The sequence below is a fragment of the Saccostrea echinata genome, unplaced genomic scaffold (genome assembly GCF_033153115.1).
Source record: "Saccostrea echinata isolate AGI-Se365-2 ecotype Australia unplaced genomic scaffold, CSIRO_AGI_Sech_v1 ptg000054l, whole genome shotgun sequence".
NCBI classification, from domain to species: Eukaryota; Metazoa; Mollusca; class Bivalvia; order Ostreida; family Ostreidae; genus Saccostrea; species Saccostrea echinata.
In genome coordinates, this window is record NW_026889803.1 from 59,967,783 (window position 1) to 59,982,096 (window position 14,314).

The 14,314-nt window shown below is 32.2% G+C and overlaps 1 protein-coding gene across 1 annotated transcript; it reads left to right on the forward strand.

The window, feature by feature from the left end:
* The first annotated feature begins 576 nt into the window (after positions 1 to 576).
* LOC133205742 (lipid scramblase CLPTM1L-like) lies at positions 577 to 13,474 on the forward strand. The gene is made up of 17 exons (XM_061341610.1): positions 577 to 784; positions 1,726 to 1,826; positions 2,171 to 2,354; positions 2,563 to 2,687; positions 4,062 to 4,134; positions 4,290 to 4,407; positions 4,850 to 4,944; positions 5,182 to 5,266; positions 5,964 to 6,067; positions 6,325 to 6,390; positions 6,670 to 6,720; positions 6,839 to 6,921; positions 8,090 to 8,124; positions 8,397 to 8,452; positions 9,327 to 9,371; positions 9,484 to 9,599; positions 11,830 to 13,474. The coding sequence occupies exons 1-17, from the start codon at positions 626 to 628 to the stop codon at positions 11,927 to 11,929; spliced, it is 1,596 nt and encodes a 531-aa protein (XP_061197594.1). The 5' UTR covers positions 577 to 625; the 3' UTR covers positions 11,930 to 13,474.
* Positions 13,475 to 14,314: the final 840 nt, after the last annotated feature.

A 14,314-nucleotide genomic window follows, 5' to 3' on the forward strand; every position in this document is an offset into this window, starting at 1 on the left:
TTTACTTATTTTCGTTTTAATTATATTCCCCATGAGTAAACATGTTGATATATCACACATGAAAAGAAGCTAGCTCAGAAAGAATCCATAGCAGTGATATGTTGGTAATTTAATGACCAACGTGTGTCGCAACGATGGCCCGAATTTCCACGAGGAAGGAGTAGGTTCGCAGAGTGATTGGTGATAGGCCCTAGTACTACATAAGCCCTTATCAATGAAGATGTAGAATTTATTGTACTAACAAATAATGCTTGCAATTAAATAATTTATCTTACAGGGTTATCTGTTTCATAATAAAAAAGACTCTATGTCGTGGGACATAGATGTAAAGATCACTGAAGATGTTGATGCAAACGCGGTTTGTAAAGATGTGAATTAATTAAAACATTCTTTTCATATTAACAGCCAACATTGTGATTGATTATAAATATTGTATCAGATAATGATATATTCTTGTCATGACATATACACTTCCTCTATGCTGTTTGATTTCTGAGTATTTATACTTTTCATTTATTGTTTATGATTAATTAATTGTTTGTTATGTCTTTACAGATAGCTTTGTCAGCTTTATCCTGAGCAGATAGGTCCCTGGCCTTATGAGAAGAGGACATACTAAAGCAAGATGAAGCCATCTTTAACATTAATACTGTCAGCAATATTTATTGCATACATTGCACACTCCATGTATGTTATTTATGGAATCTTCTTCCCGGAACAGTGTAAAATGGGAGGGAGATGTATCTACCCTTACCTGTCACGAAAACCAACTCCTAAGCTAGAGGTAAGATATGGAGATAAGCATGCATTACATATGTAACAGGAGAGGAACAAATGTGATGGACCAGACTGGGATTTGAACCCAGGCCCCCTGAATCTCCAGTCAGGTGATCTACCAACTGAGCTATCTGGCCACTGGCGATCGAGCCCGTCTGACTGCCACACATGGTTATTAAAGGAGTTTATAGAGAAATATTATGTATTTGTATATAGTTGTTATCCCTGTCTGTCCATCTGTTATGCCTTCTTATCAGAAGTCCTCTTACATTTTAAAGGATAGCTAGAAAAAAATTTCTTTTTGCATATCGAGAAGCCACATCTTGTAAGATTTTGCACTTAAGAAACATTTCCTGGATGAGCGATCATGCAGATAATTTTTAAGCAGATCTATTTCCAAGACAATTTAAGCTTTTAATTACCTTGACCAATCATGCATGGTTGTTGCTTCTGGTTTTACACCTTTATAGTTTTATACCTTTTTCTAGTGTAGATTTTTTAAATGAACAGACTCCGCGTATTAATTTGATTCATGACCAAGTGCATGAAATTTATGCAAACTAAATTGAATAAGTTGGATCTTCTATGCATTTTAATTATTGATTTTTATCAGATAAATTATGTTTTTTTTTCTTTCACTAAGCCTTTGTTGAGGGGATTGAAAATGCACCAAAAAAATGGATAAAAAAACGTATCCAGACACAAAACATGAAATTCTTTGATATTTCGCTTGGTTGCCCTCACTGCTTAATTACAGCAATATTATGCCACTAAAAAGTGTGTAACAATATGAAGATAAAAGTGTCATTTTGCAACAGTATGTATATATAGTATGTGTCGTTAGTTTATTTGAATTACCTGCATATGAGACATTAAAAAACAAAGTGTGGAATATGAAGTAGTTGGAAATTTATTTCTTTCTGAAAACCTTTAATGTATGTTTTCCAGATTCTTGTGTATACATCAACAAAGTATTCTTATGTTAAAGAAAAAGACCTCAGGCTAGTGTGGAAAAATTCTTCCTTGGATGTATCTGATGTTTTAGAAAGGTACATGTATGCAAAAGTAATGGCTAATCTACTTTTAATAAATATATGATGCAGTACTTGACTGGCTTACAATGATATACAGAAATAAAACAATTGTTACAGTAAAGCATTTATATAGATTAAGCATACAGTGTATGAATTCATCATCATGTTTAAAAGAAAAATGCAAGGAAAAAATCTAGATGAAAATGAAAATCAACCATTTTTTAAACCCTGTTTCATACTATGAAACAGGGTTTAAAAAATGGTTGATTTTCATTTTCATCTAGATTTTTTCCTTGAATTTTTCTTTTAAACATGATGATGATTTATATAAGTATGGTTTATATTTTTTTTTTCTGTAGCACTGTGAATGTTACTCTGCCACTGAAGGTCAGGAACAATGGTACCATGTACGTGCATGTGTTTTTGGTGCCTCCTGGTCAGGATCCATTTGTCAGTCAGTATACGGTCCACAAGTATACCCCCATCACCACCTACAGCTTACCTAAATCTGAAGTATTCAGTCTCATGGGTGACACACAGAAGGTCTGTCACTTCTGTCTCAAGCTTACAAATATTACCTCTACCTACAAAGTTTGGAGGTTACTTTTTCCATTCAATTTTTCTTTCTACAAGGTTTTTCAGAATGTCAAGAATATATATGAATAACTTTTTAAGAAAATGGTAAGGAAAAATAAGCTTTATCTTGAGGCTGATCGAAGTTAAGATCTGGATAATTACTTTTTTTTTCCAGAATGAGAGCAGCAAACCTGGCATCCCCTTCTCCCACTGGAGACAAAAAGTGACTATAAATATAATGAATGAACACCTGTCACTAGACAGAACAGCTATACCACAAGATATCTATAGATACTTCAAGTAAGAGCACACTATAAAGTAGTTCCTTAGCTTTCTCTATTTTTGTGAAGCATGAATTGGCATTTTTTAGTCATTGGTGTTCATACTAGTGCATATATAGAATATTTCCACCTATAAGTGGGATACATAAATAAAGGAACATTTTTCAATTGTAAAATAATGAATAAGAAATGTTAGATGTATATTAAAATATGGGAAAAGAAACATTATGATACATTGTACATGTACACATGAAAAGTTACTTTTCTTACATCTGCTCTGTTTGTTGGTAAAATACTATGCATTTTGCCCTATAAAAGAATTTATATAATGCTTAAGGAGGTTGGATTCTGCCATCCAAAGTAATGAGAATTTTTTATCAAGTATATTTTTAGAATTTATACAAATAGCTTAATTAAAAATCGAAACAAAAAATGGGGGTCAATGCGCTTCTTTTGGCGCTACAGAGCATTCAGTTTGACCTTTTTGCACTGTAAATACGTCTTACACATAAATCAATTGTTAAAGTTTTTCCTCCAATATTTTTTATTCAAATAAATTATGGGAACAAACACAGTCTTATTTCATCTTGAATAGACACATTAAAATTTGTGACAACAAAAATTTTTTTTCGAATTACTCCGCATGTTCAATTATTGACCTTTTTGCACTCAAAAAAATTCATTTTTCTGGCATTAAAAATTTAACAAGCAAAAATATCATTTGAAAGTAATGACATTTTACTGAATTTAAGAAGAATGGTTAAAAGTATCTTATATATTCAGAAAAGAAAACAAAAAGTGGGGGTCTGTGATGTTAATTTTTAGATATTACTAAAATAGTGCTAATTTTAAGCTTAAAATAGGGATATTTTTTTCTTGATTTTTACAGTATATTCGTTATATTTATCAAATATGATGATAGAATTCATGATAGTTTATTTAATATATAACTTAGGACCAGAATAAAACAGTTCACTGCACAAAATAACTCTGTGTGCAGACTGCATGTAAAAATAGGAATCCAAACTTAACATACTTTAAATACTTCGAGAGAGAAAAAATGATCATTTTCTTCTAAAAAACCTTCCGCCATAAAATATAGTTCCTCGCTTAATGCTTTTGGTATGGAATCTAATCATGGAGTTTTAACTGAATATAGTTTAACTGGCATTGTAGAATCCAAAATTATTGTAAGAATTGAAACTTTATGCAGAATTTTTGAAATATAGGTTAAGATATAAATCTGCTCAAAAGCTCAGGAGCGAACCTCGTTAAATTTTAAACAAAAGATTGAACTTTATTCTTGTTTTTCCTTATTCAAAGGTTTTTTGTTTTGTTTTTTTTTTTTAAAAAGGGGGGTACTTTTGTATAACAGTTTAACTTTCCCTTTCAGGGCCTCCCCAGATGGTGACTACCTGCCCGTTCTATTTATAGATGAGCTGAGCTTCAGAGTGAGAGACCTGCTGGTAAACAATGGAAATTTCCTCTGCAAAGATACTTATCACATAGCATAAACATCAAGAAAAAATCAAAGATTTGTTGATATATTATTTTTAAAATAATGTACCGGTATGTGTATTTCTTGTGAATTGTAAACAGCTCTATATTTTGGTATTTGTAGCCAATCAATAAGACCAGTAAGGAGATGCCTTTAACTATAACCTACAGTCCTATCTCAGTAGGGAAACTCCGCTTCTGGAACAACATGTTACATTCCATTGAAACCCTGCACAAGTTTGGTATGTAGTAGATTTGTCACTTAGCTTTGTTATAATGATTAGTCCACTTCGTACAAACTATACATCTCTCAATAAGATCCTTAGAATTTTCTAGCTGTTGAATATTCATTAAATCTGTTAATTTTTGTCACCAACACAGGTGTTGAGAATGAAATTACAGGTAAAGTAACAGCCATAAAAGAAAGAGTTAAATATTTTTCCTTTAGTTAAGCATGACATATCAAAGGTTGTGGATTACTTCATGGAATAGGTTAATCTAACCCGAATGATGAATTAACAAAATCTCTCACATAGATAACATGTTTTTTGTATTGGATACAATGAATATATTTTGGTTCCCCCATCACTGAGTGCCCTGTAGACTCCAAGTAATGGTGGACAGCTGGGCGTTGTAAAGCTTTTCTGTTTTGTTTTTTTTTAAATTAATTTATATCAATTGTAGGTTTTACTGATAAGGACACGGATGAACTGAAGGGAATATTTGCCGATACAAACTTTTACTTCCTTATGTTGACATTTGCTGTGGCTGCATTCCATGTAAGTTTCATGTTTCTGTGCCAATAAACCAAAGAGAGTGTTATTCCTTATAGTTCACTAAACATGCATGAACTTATAAGTCATATGCAACCAAAGCACAATGGAGCAATTTGCATCATTTTATTGGGTTTTCTGTGTTTTTTGTCAATAAGTAATCCTAAGTATATAGTTTGAATGATATTATTATAAAGTTTGGACTTTTTATTATAATTATGTTATAATTTTATGTTTTGGTAGCTGCTGTTTGATTTCCTTGCATTCAAAAATGACATCAGCTATTGGAAAAACCGGAAGAATATGGTTGGTCTATCGTCCAGAGCAGGTAAAACTCCATACTTCATCATTAAATATATATTTATAATCACAGTGCATCAGTACCTGGAACTTTCAATATCTATTGATAATTAGAATTGACATGTAGACTGAAAAGTAATACTTTTAAAAATACTTTCAAAATTCAACTGCATGTGAGTGTACTTTTCCAGTCATGTTGAATGTTTTAAAGTACAACAAAGAAATTTAAAGTCAGGGGTATAAATAAAGACCTGTTTAATTGACTGTTTTTTAAAATCTGAATTCAGTCTGATGATTATTACAGATCAGATAAGTAATGATACACATGTAAAGATAAATTTTGTTCTCAGTTTAATCAAATATCAAAGTACATGTAACAGTTTGTTGAAAGAAAACTAACAGTATTTTACAGTGTTAATGATTTTTCCTAGTATTATAGTGGTGTTTTGCATAAAATTATTTTTTTTTTACGTTAATGGGTGACTGGTGGTTTTTTTTTTTTTTTTTTTTTTGAAGCTTTGGATAACAAACTTAATTCCTAAAATTGCAATATTATAAACAGTCAGTCTGACCATACATACAGTGTATATAAAAAATCAATCAGATTAAAAACACATTTATATTAAACATTAAAATACATGTACATGTAAATGTTGTAGTAGTAGACTGTGACATTATATCCTGTGGTGATTGGCTAACCCTGTGACCTTGACCTATATTTTCAGTCCTGTGGAGATGTGTATCCACCATTATTGTTTTCCTGTATCTTTGGGACCAGGAGACAAGTTTATTAGTTCTAATACCAGCAGGGATAGGTGCCCTTATAGAGGTAAGTTACATGTATGTATTTAAATTACTGACTGCAGGTTCTAAACCAAACAAGTCAGATTTGATTTAACAAGTTTAACCTAACACACTTTATTAAAATTAAAGTGGGAAAATGTAACCTTAGTTGTAAAATTAATATACAATGTATACTCAAAGAATCATGTAATCACAAATATATAATAGATTTAAGGAATTTTGAATATTTTTGCTGTTTGGCTTTGCCTGGTATTGACTCTAAACATGTTATACATTTTGAAGGTTTGGAAAGTGAAAAAAGCATACAAGATGTTTATTACATGGGATGGAGTGAAACCAAAATTTACGGTAATAGTATACTTTTAATGCAACTAAAGGACAAAAAATTCTTCATTATTAAAGTATGAAAAAACTTTTTTATTAACACTGACAATTAAATGAAAAATAATGGAAATAATGTTTCTTAGTGTTATAACAACCTAATACCACTTTTCATAACTATTTGATATTTTACTTTTTAAAGGTAGAATTAAATTGCAGAGAAAATAAGTATGCAGTATTTTAAAGTGCATATTTGTTGTTTAAGCATTGTCATCCAATATTATGAAAAAGATTTTTTTGTTTCAGTTTGGACAAACTTCAGAAAAAGAGAAAGAAACAGAAGAGTTTGATTCTCAAGTAATTCCCTCTCTCCATTATACCATATAATGTTATTTATATACAAGCTGCAGCATGTGACAAGTGTTGTTAGGAATTTGGCATGATTTTTTTTCACATGGTAATTTAAATGTTGCAGGCTATGAAGTATTTGTCCTATGCCTTGTTACCCCTATGTATTGGATTAGCTGTCTACAATCTTCTGTATACACCACATAAAAGGTATGCAGCCCCTCCCTTCTACCCTGTTTCAAATGCATTATCATTGCCAGTTTTCCTTGATATCAGTTAAAAGCAAGAATCTGTTGACTTCAGATAGCTTTTCATTCAGAATACCCAATGTGCCATTTACACAGGACTGAATGAGCTTATTTTTTTCAAGTATGAGCCCCATTATCACATTGTGGTGAATGTAATATTTTAATTATTATATGTGTATGTGTGTGTAGGTGTGTTAGTATGTGGGCAAGATTGAAAGAGAACCCTAGTACTTGGGATTATCATATACTTAGTAGTAAATACCCCAATATCGCACTGTGCAATACAGATGAAGTCACTGCATCTAATATCGATGACCAGTCCAAAAACCCATATTGTATCAGACCAGTGTGCAAAAATCTTTATATCAAACCGGAAGTAACCTTTTAATAACTTTTTAAAATTAACTCACTCTATTTTATTGAAATATACATGTTATATAACTGTTCTCAAATTTGTTCACTTGGACCAAAAAATTGAAGCTATTAGATTTTAAAGAAAAAGGTCAAAAGGCACGAAATATTCTTAAAGGACTTAGGTAGACTCACATTATTTAAAATTTTAAAAATACTACATACTAATATCCATACCATATGTCATACATATATCAGCCCTTGGGCCCCATATCACCCTGAGGGCCAAAGGCCCTTGGGCTGATATGGGGCCACTCGCACTGATGTGACATATGATATGGATTTTATTATGTAATATTCTCTATTTATCAAACTGCATAATTTTTCTTAATGTGTATTAAATAGATCAAACCTTTTTTTCATTTTAAGGTTTTTTGTTAATTATTTCTCAGGAGATTAAGTAATTACAGCATAAATTTTATTTGTGAGCTTAACAATACAAATGAATATAATTAATGAATGAGTGAATTGGAAAGACTTAAAGTTCATTTACATTGCTCTGATTGAAGTGCTCTTTTGGTACATTATTTAATATAACAAGCATACATAAAACTTGAACATGTAGTCATTGAACGTGAATATGTCTTGAGTTAGTGAGGTTATCTGCCACAAGGGGATGCTCTACCTACTGGTGTGGACATTTTAATTTTGTATCTTATATACAGGTAAATCTTTACAGAATTATTACCTACATGTACACATAAATCCTGTATTTTCAGCTGGTATTCTTGGTGTATAGAAAGTCTAGTCAATGGTAAGTAACAAGTGTTCATAACCAGTATTTTTCAAGTTCAGTTAGACTGTTTTGACACATTTATCCTGCTTTTATACACATGAGAGGAACTACAATTTAAAAAGCTAGAGTTTAAATGGTGGTGCCCTTCATCTGAAATCTAGGCACTTGGGTTTCTTATTAATAGGAAGCATTGTTTTGAAAAGTTCTTAAATATTCCATCAAGTCTTTGTATAAGTTACAAGCATGACATGTATGTACATGATAACTTTCAATGTTAAATATCATTACAGGTGTATATGCATTTGGTTTTCTCTTCATGTTACCCCAGCTGTTTGTAAACTATAAGGTAAGATAACTTAAAAGTAACTGTATTGTTATAACAGTGAATACTGCTACAGAAAGTAACCTTTGTTTTAATATTGTTGCACAGTTCACCTATTTACTGTTTATTATACTTTCATGTTAAATACTAAAATCTGATTGGTTTAGAGGCATTTAACAATCCGTAATGTTACCCTCAGCATTAACAACACACTTGACAACGGGTAACATTACGAAAATATCACATGCGTTCAAATCATGCGCGTACGGTTCACCCTAGAATTCTCAAAACGTCGGTTGTGCGTTTGAAAGAAGCCGAATAAACAACGTCAATAAAAGCTTGCGTCCAATGTAGCTTACTTGAAAACATCAAACGACAGACGAAACATCCTTGTGAGTGCAAACTTTAGATGATAAGGGACTTTTTGAGTAGCAAACAAACAACAGAGAGGTTGGTAAATCTTTTCCGAAGCTTTCTTATTGAGAAAAATAGAATCGGGGAGTTTGAAAGCTTTCTAAGCATGAACTTAACGACGATCTCCGAATTTTTTTTATGACATCCAAAATCAATAAGACATTCAGTATAATAAAATAAATAGTGCACGTTTTTGAGGGTAACAGTTGAAATTGACACCCCTCGGAAAACCATTGTCAACCTCCGCTGAAGCGTCGGTTGACAATGAATTTCGGAGGAGTTTCAATTTCAACTGTTACCCTCAAAAACGTGCACTATTTGTATAATGTCTGTCTGTTTACAACCTTAATCATGGATATTGTAATAAGAGTTACACAGGACAAGAACTACAGTGTATGATTAGTATGGACAGTATGGATTTTGTTTCTATAGTAATGAGTTGTCTTAAATGCAGGTTTTCATATTAACATCTGTGTTATTTTAGCTCAAGTCAGTTGCTCATTTGCCATGGAGAGCCTTTACATACAAGGTATTATGAAATTATTAGAATTTGAAAATTTTTAAAAAATATATTTAAATCAATGCATTTTGATACAACTTAATTTCTTAATTTAAGTATTAACTAGTATTAATTTTTTTAGGCATTCAATACCTTCATTGATGACATCTTTGCATTTATTATCACCATGCCAACGGCTCACAGACTAGCCTGCTTTAGGGATGATGTTGTGTTCTTTTTCTATCTTTATCAAAGATGGTATGTACACAGGGATAACATTTAGAACAGGTTTAGTGTATTCATGACACATTGTTCTATTCTTGTGTTTATAAATTTTATTTGACAATCGCTTTTAGCTCACCTGAGCCAAAGGCTCAAGTGAACTTCCCTGATTGAAGTGTTCCTGACATCTGTCTGTCTGTCCATCTGTCTGACATCTTTAAACTTTTCAAGTTCTTAACTTCTTCTCTAGAATCTTTGGGCTAAATTCAACCAAACTTGCCACAAAACATCCCTGGGTGGGATTCAACTTTGCTCAAATGAAGGACCAAAGCCCCCTTTCAAGGGAAGATAATTAAGAGATAGTAAAATTTTGGTTGGGTTGTTTATAAATCTTCTTCTCATGAACCACTTGGCCAGAAAAGATGAAACTTGTGTAAAAGTATACCAATATTTTGTTCAAGTCATGGTGCTTGAGTGTAGGGTGGGTGCACAGTAAGGGATCAAAGTTTTATATGAAAGATAACAAATCAAAAATGTTTAAAAATCTTCTTCATAAGAACATCAAAACCATGATTTGTAATACTGTATGTGTACTTAAAAAAGCAGGCTTCATATTTTAGCACCTTTGGTGCAGACAACGATGCGCTATTTCATAAATACCGCTAAGAAATCATTTATAAATACAACATACAGCACGGAAATGCATAGCGCTAATTTATGATTTCGCCAACAACTCCATACCCAGTGATTGCGCTAAATTTTGAATGCGCCAATTTATGTACACGTAAGTATTTATATGCAAGCATTCTCAGGTATTGCAGGTTATGTTTAATCAAATCGGCCCCAGGGCATGGGGTGGGACTGCAATAGTAGATAAAACTTTTACATGGGAATACTAGTATATAGGATAACTGCTTCTGAAATACAGCAGGCCATGATTTGTGATTTTAATGCAAAAATACTCAGATATGGCAGATTCAAATTTGTTCAAATCATATCCCCCAAGGGTAGGATGGGCTATAATAGGGGATCAAATTTTACATGGGAAAATATAAGAAAAACATTTTTAAAAATGTTTCATCTTGTTTTAAAAATCATCCTCTCAAGATCAGCAAGTCATGATTAGTGATACATGTTTTACCATGTAAGTTTTCTAAGGTTGTGCAGACTCAAGTTTGCTCAAATCATGGCTCCCTTGGGTAGGTTGGGGCCACAATTGGGGATCAACATTTTTCATTGGAATATACACCTGTATAATAAAAAAAATCCTTTAGAAATGGCAAGGCCGTATCTAGTGATATTAAAATGCAAGCATTCTTATGTTGTGCATGCAGATTTAAATTTGATCAAATCATGGGCATATTGGTAGGGGGCACAATAGGGAATCAATGTTTTTCATGAGAATCTATAGGAAATTTTGAAGAATAGCAGGGCTACATTATTCATATGCAAACAGTTTCTCATGTTGTGTGGATTCAAGTTTATTTTTTCAAATTATTAACTCTAGGGTTAGGGTAGGACTAAAATTTGGGATTAAAAATTTCCTGATGCATCTATACAGGAAAAATATTCTTATACAGCACAACAAGGCCATGCCGTGTTAGTCATATTGATATTCAAGCATCCTTAGGATGTTTGAATTCAAATTCGGTTCATGACTTCTTCAGGCTAGTGTTGAGCCACAATACTGGAACAGAATTTTTTATGTGAATAGAGAGTGAGACTTTTTGTGACAAACAGCAGGCCAATTTGACTTAGGTTAGTGTTGTGGCCTATGGGCCTCTTGTTATGATGTAGAACCATAAAATCACATTAACATGCTTGTGTATGGGGGTGAGTGTGTGCATAACAAGTAAATTTATATCCGGATTGATGTGCTCTTTTGCAAGAGGATGCTCTGCTTTGTGGCACCCTTGTTTTTAGCTCAACTGAGCCAAAGGCTCAAGTGAGCTTTTCTGATTGAAGGGTGTCCAGTGCCGTGTGTCTCTGTAAACTTTTCACATTTTCGAACTTTTTTTCAAGAACCACAGGACCATTTTCAACCAACCTTGCCAGAAAGCACTAAAAAGCACATATTGATACAAATGCATCCTTAGATTGAGTACATGTAGATTCAAGTTCAATTGGTTCAAATCATGACTTCTAAACCCAAAGTGCTCAGGTGAGGGATGTGGCCCATGGGCCTCTTGTTATTGGCATGCTTTTATATTACATGTAAAAATTGTTATCCATGAAGTCTTTGTAAATTAAGTTTTCTTTTTTTTAGGCTATACCCTGTGGATAAATCTCGAGTGAATGAGTTTGGAATGAGCTTTGAGGATGATGTAAAAGATGGTAAACCTACTCAAAAAAAGAAAAAAGATTAACAATAGATTTTTAGATTTACAATTTTTTGCCATTTGTTAGTTATAATTTATTCTTTTTTATGTCATTGGTGTTAGATCATTACCAGTCTATTTGTTGTAAAAATCATCTCTTCTGTAAAGAAGTATTTATATAAAGGAACGCAATTAATTGCTGAATATTTATCACCACCATCTTGTATATGAATGAATCAATTTGTCAGAACTTCAAAATACCTTTTGGTGCTAGTCATAAATGAAGTATTTGTTTGTACACGCGGTGTGAAAACAAAATGAAGGATGAGTCTGAATGATAGATAACACTGAATGAAATGTTTACCTTTTATAATATACAACTGTTTCTGCAAAAACTGTCTGATCAAGGTTAGTAAGATTTTATGGATGTTATGGCCCCCTTTACTCTGGAATGAAGCCTCTATTTTTTATATGCAATTGTGTGTGTTTTAGGGGACTACATGTAGGGTTACCCAAACACAGTGTATTGGACATGTATTTTAGCCTTTGAGAAAAGGTCACAGTAAAATCAGATTTAAGATAAAAAGTGAAAAACTTGAGTAAAATTTGTGGTCATTAATTAACTGCATGTGTATGAGTTAGCTTAACTGATGTTCAGCAGGTTTTTAGTCCCGTTTTTTACTCCAACTCACCAAATCAGGAGTGGATGGTATTTTAAGTATTTTTTCTGTGTAATGTTTTTATACACAATTTATTCTGTCCTTGTTGAACATTGAAATCCGGGGAGATGCTAAGAGTAAGAACTGCAATTTTCCATGACATTTAATCAGGAAATATAAATAATGATGTACTTATTTTTGTTTTTAAAAATAGTGTGTAATATATTAGCTAAGCAGTGTGCAAGAAATACAACTGAACAGTCAAGGGACGACTTCTTATCATACACATTGAAAAATTCAAATGAAATTGTTTTACATTGTTTTGGTGTGGAACCTACATTGTAAGAAAAAATGTTTAATAAACTGGACTCAAGTGTACTGAAATGTTTTCAAGCACCCTGTAGAATTTATCGAAATTTGCGGCAATAAGCTCCAGCATTTTGAGAAACATCTATGTTTAAATTTACCAAGAAAGCCATGATTATCTGTTTGAATGTTTTAAATTCTCATGTTTGGAGGTGTACATGTATGTCATGTATTGAACACTTTTTACTTTTTAAACTTTTTGTATGAATTTATTATTGTGTATTGCTGTAAATTATGTCTATTGTTAAAGTTTTTCACTTAGGTATTTAAGGTTTTATTGTTACTGATAATTACTTCTATTTATTTAAACATCTTGATTGTTATGCATCTTATGAAAGTCAGTGAATGTGCCTGTTTAAACAATGGTAAACTTTAAAGGTTACATGATGTTGTGTACATAATGCACCGAATGTCGGAAACGTGCAAGTTCATGAAATTATTTTATGTTTGTACATGTAGTTTTTTTTGGTCATTATTTCATCCTCTTAAAAAACTTACGTTTTATCAAAGACTTGTCCAAAAGATATAGTCAGAATTTTTCATTTAATAAAAAGATACAAACATTCAACTGTTGAACGATCCTTGTTCCGTTATTATAACATTAATATTCCACTAATGTGTTGTTTTTTTTCTGTAGAATAAGAGGGGGATCTTTAAGATATTTCCAAGTCCTACTTTAAGGTAAATGTAATCCAACACTGGCTTTAAGAGCATGAAAATGCTTAATATCAGAAATTGTACCCTTTTGCTTTCCTTAATATCATATATTCCTGTGTAAATCTGTGTACTCGCTCTATAGGTCCAACCATTACAACAGAGACTATTACTGGAACAGAGTTCAATCTCCATTATATGAAAAAAAAAACTTAACAATTAAATAAAGTAAAAATATACGAGTGTACATTAAACTTTGATACCCTGTTTTCCTCCTATTGTGGATTTGTACATTGCAGGGACCACTTGTACAGACATTCTTGTGGCCTTGTGAATTTTTGTCCCTATGTGGCCCCATTCGTGATCATATCCCCGTGGATCAAACATTTATCCTTCACTACATGCTTACATTTTATCTCAAGATCTGTGAAATGAAAAAAAAATGTTTATACGGGGAATGCTTGCATATCAACTTCACTAATTGTAGCCTGTTCTACCAATACAATCTTCTGTAAAATTTTTATCCCTTTTATGGCCCCATCGTAGCCCAGGACCATGATTTTAAAATAAACTATCAAAATCAAATTTCAAGGGGGGGGGGGGGGAGTCGCAAGTTTTCAGGGAGGGATGGAGAAAGTTTTTATTGTGTAATTTTAAAAAAAAAAGGGCAAAATTTAATTAAAAAAAAAAAACAAGGTGTGTTATGACACCTGTGAATTCATCGAAGTTTATGTCCACGAGTTTAACAGGAGTG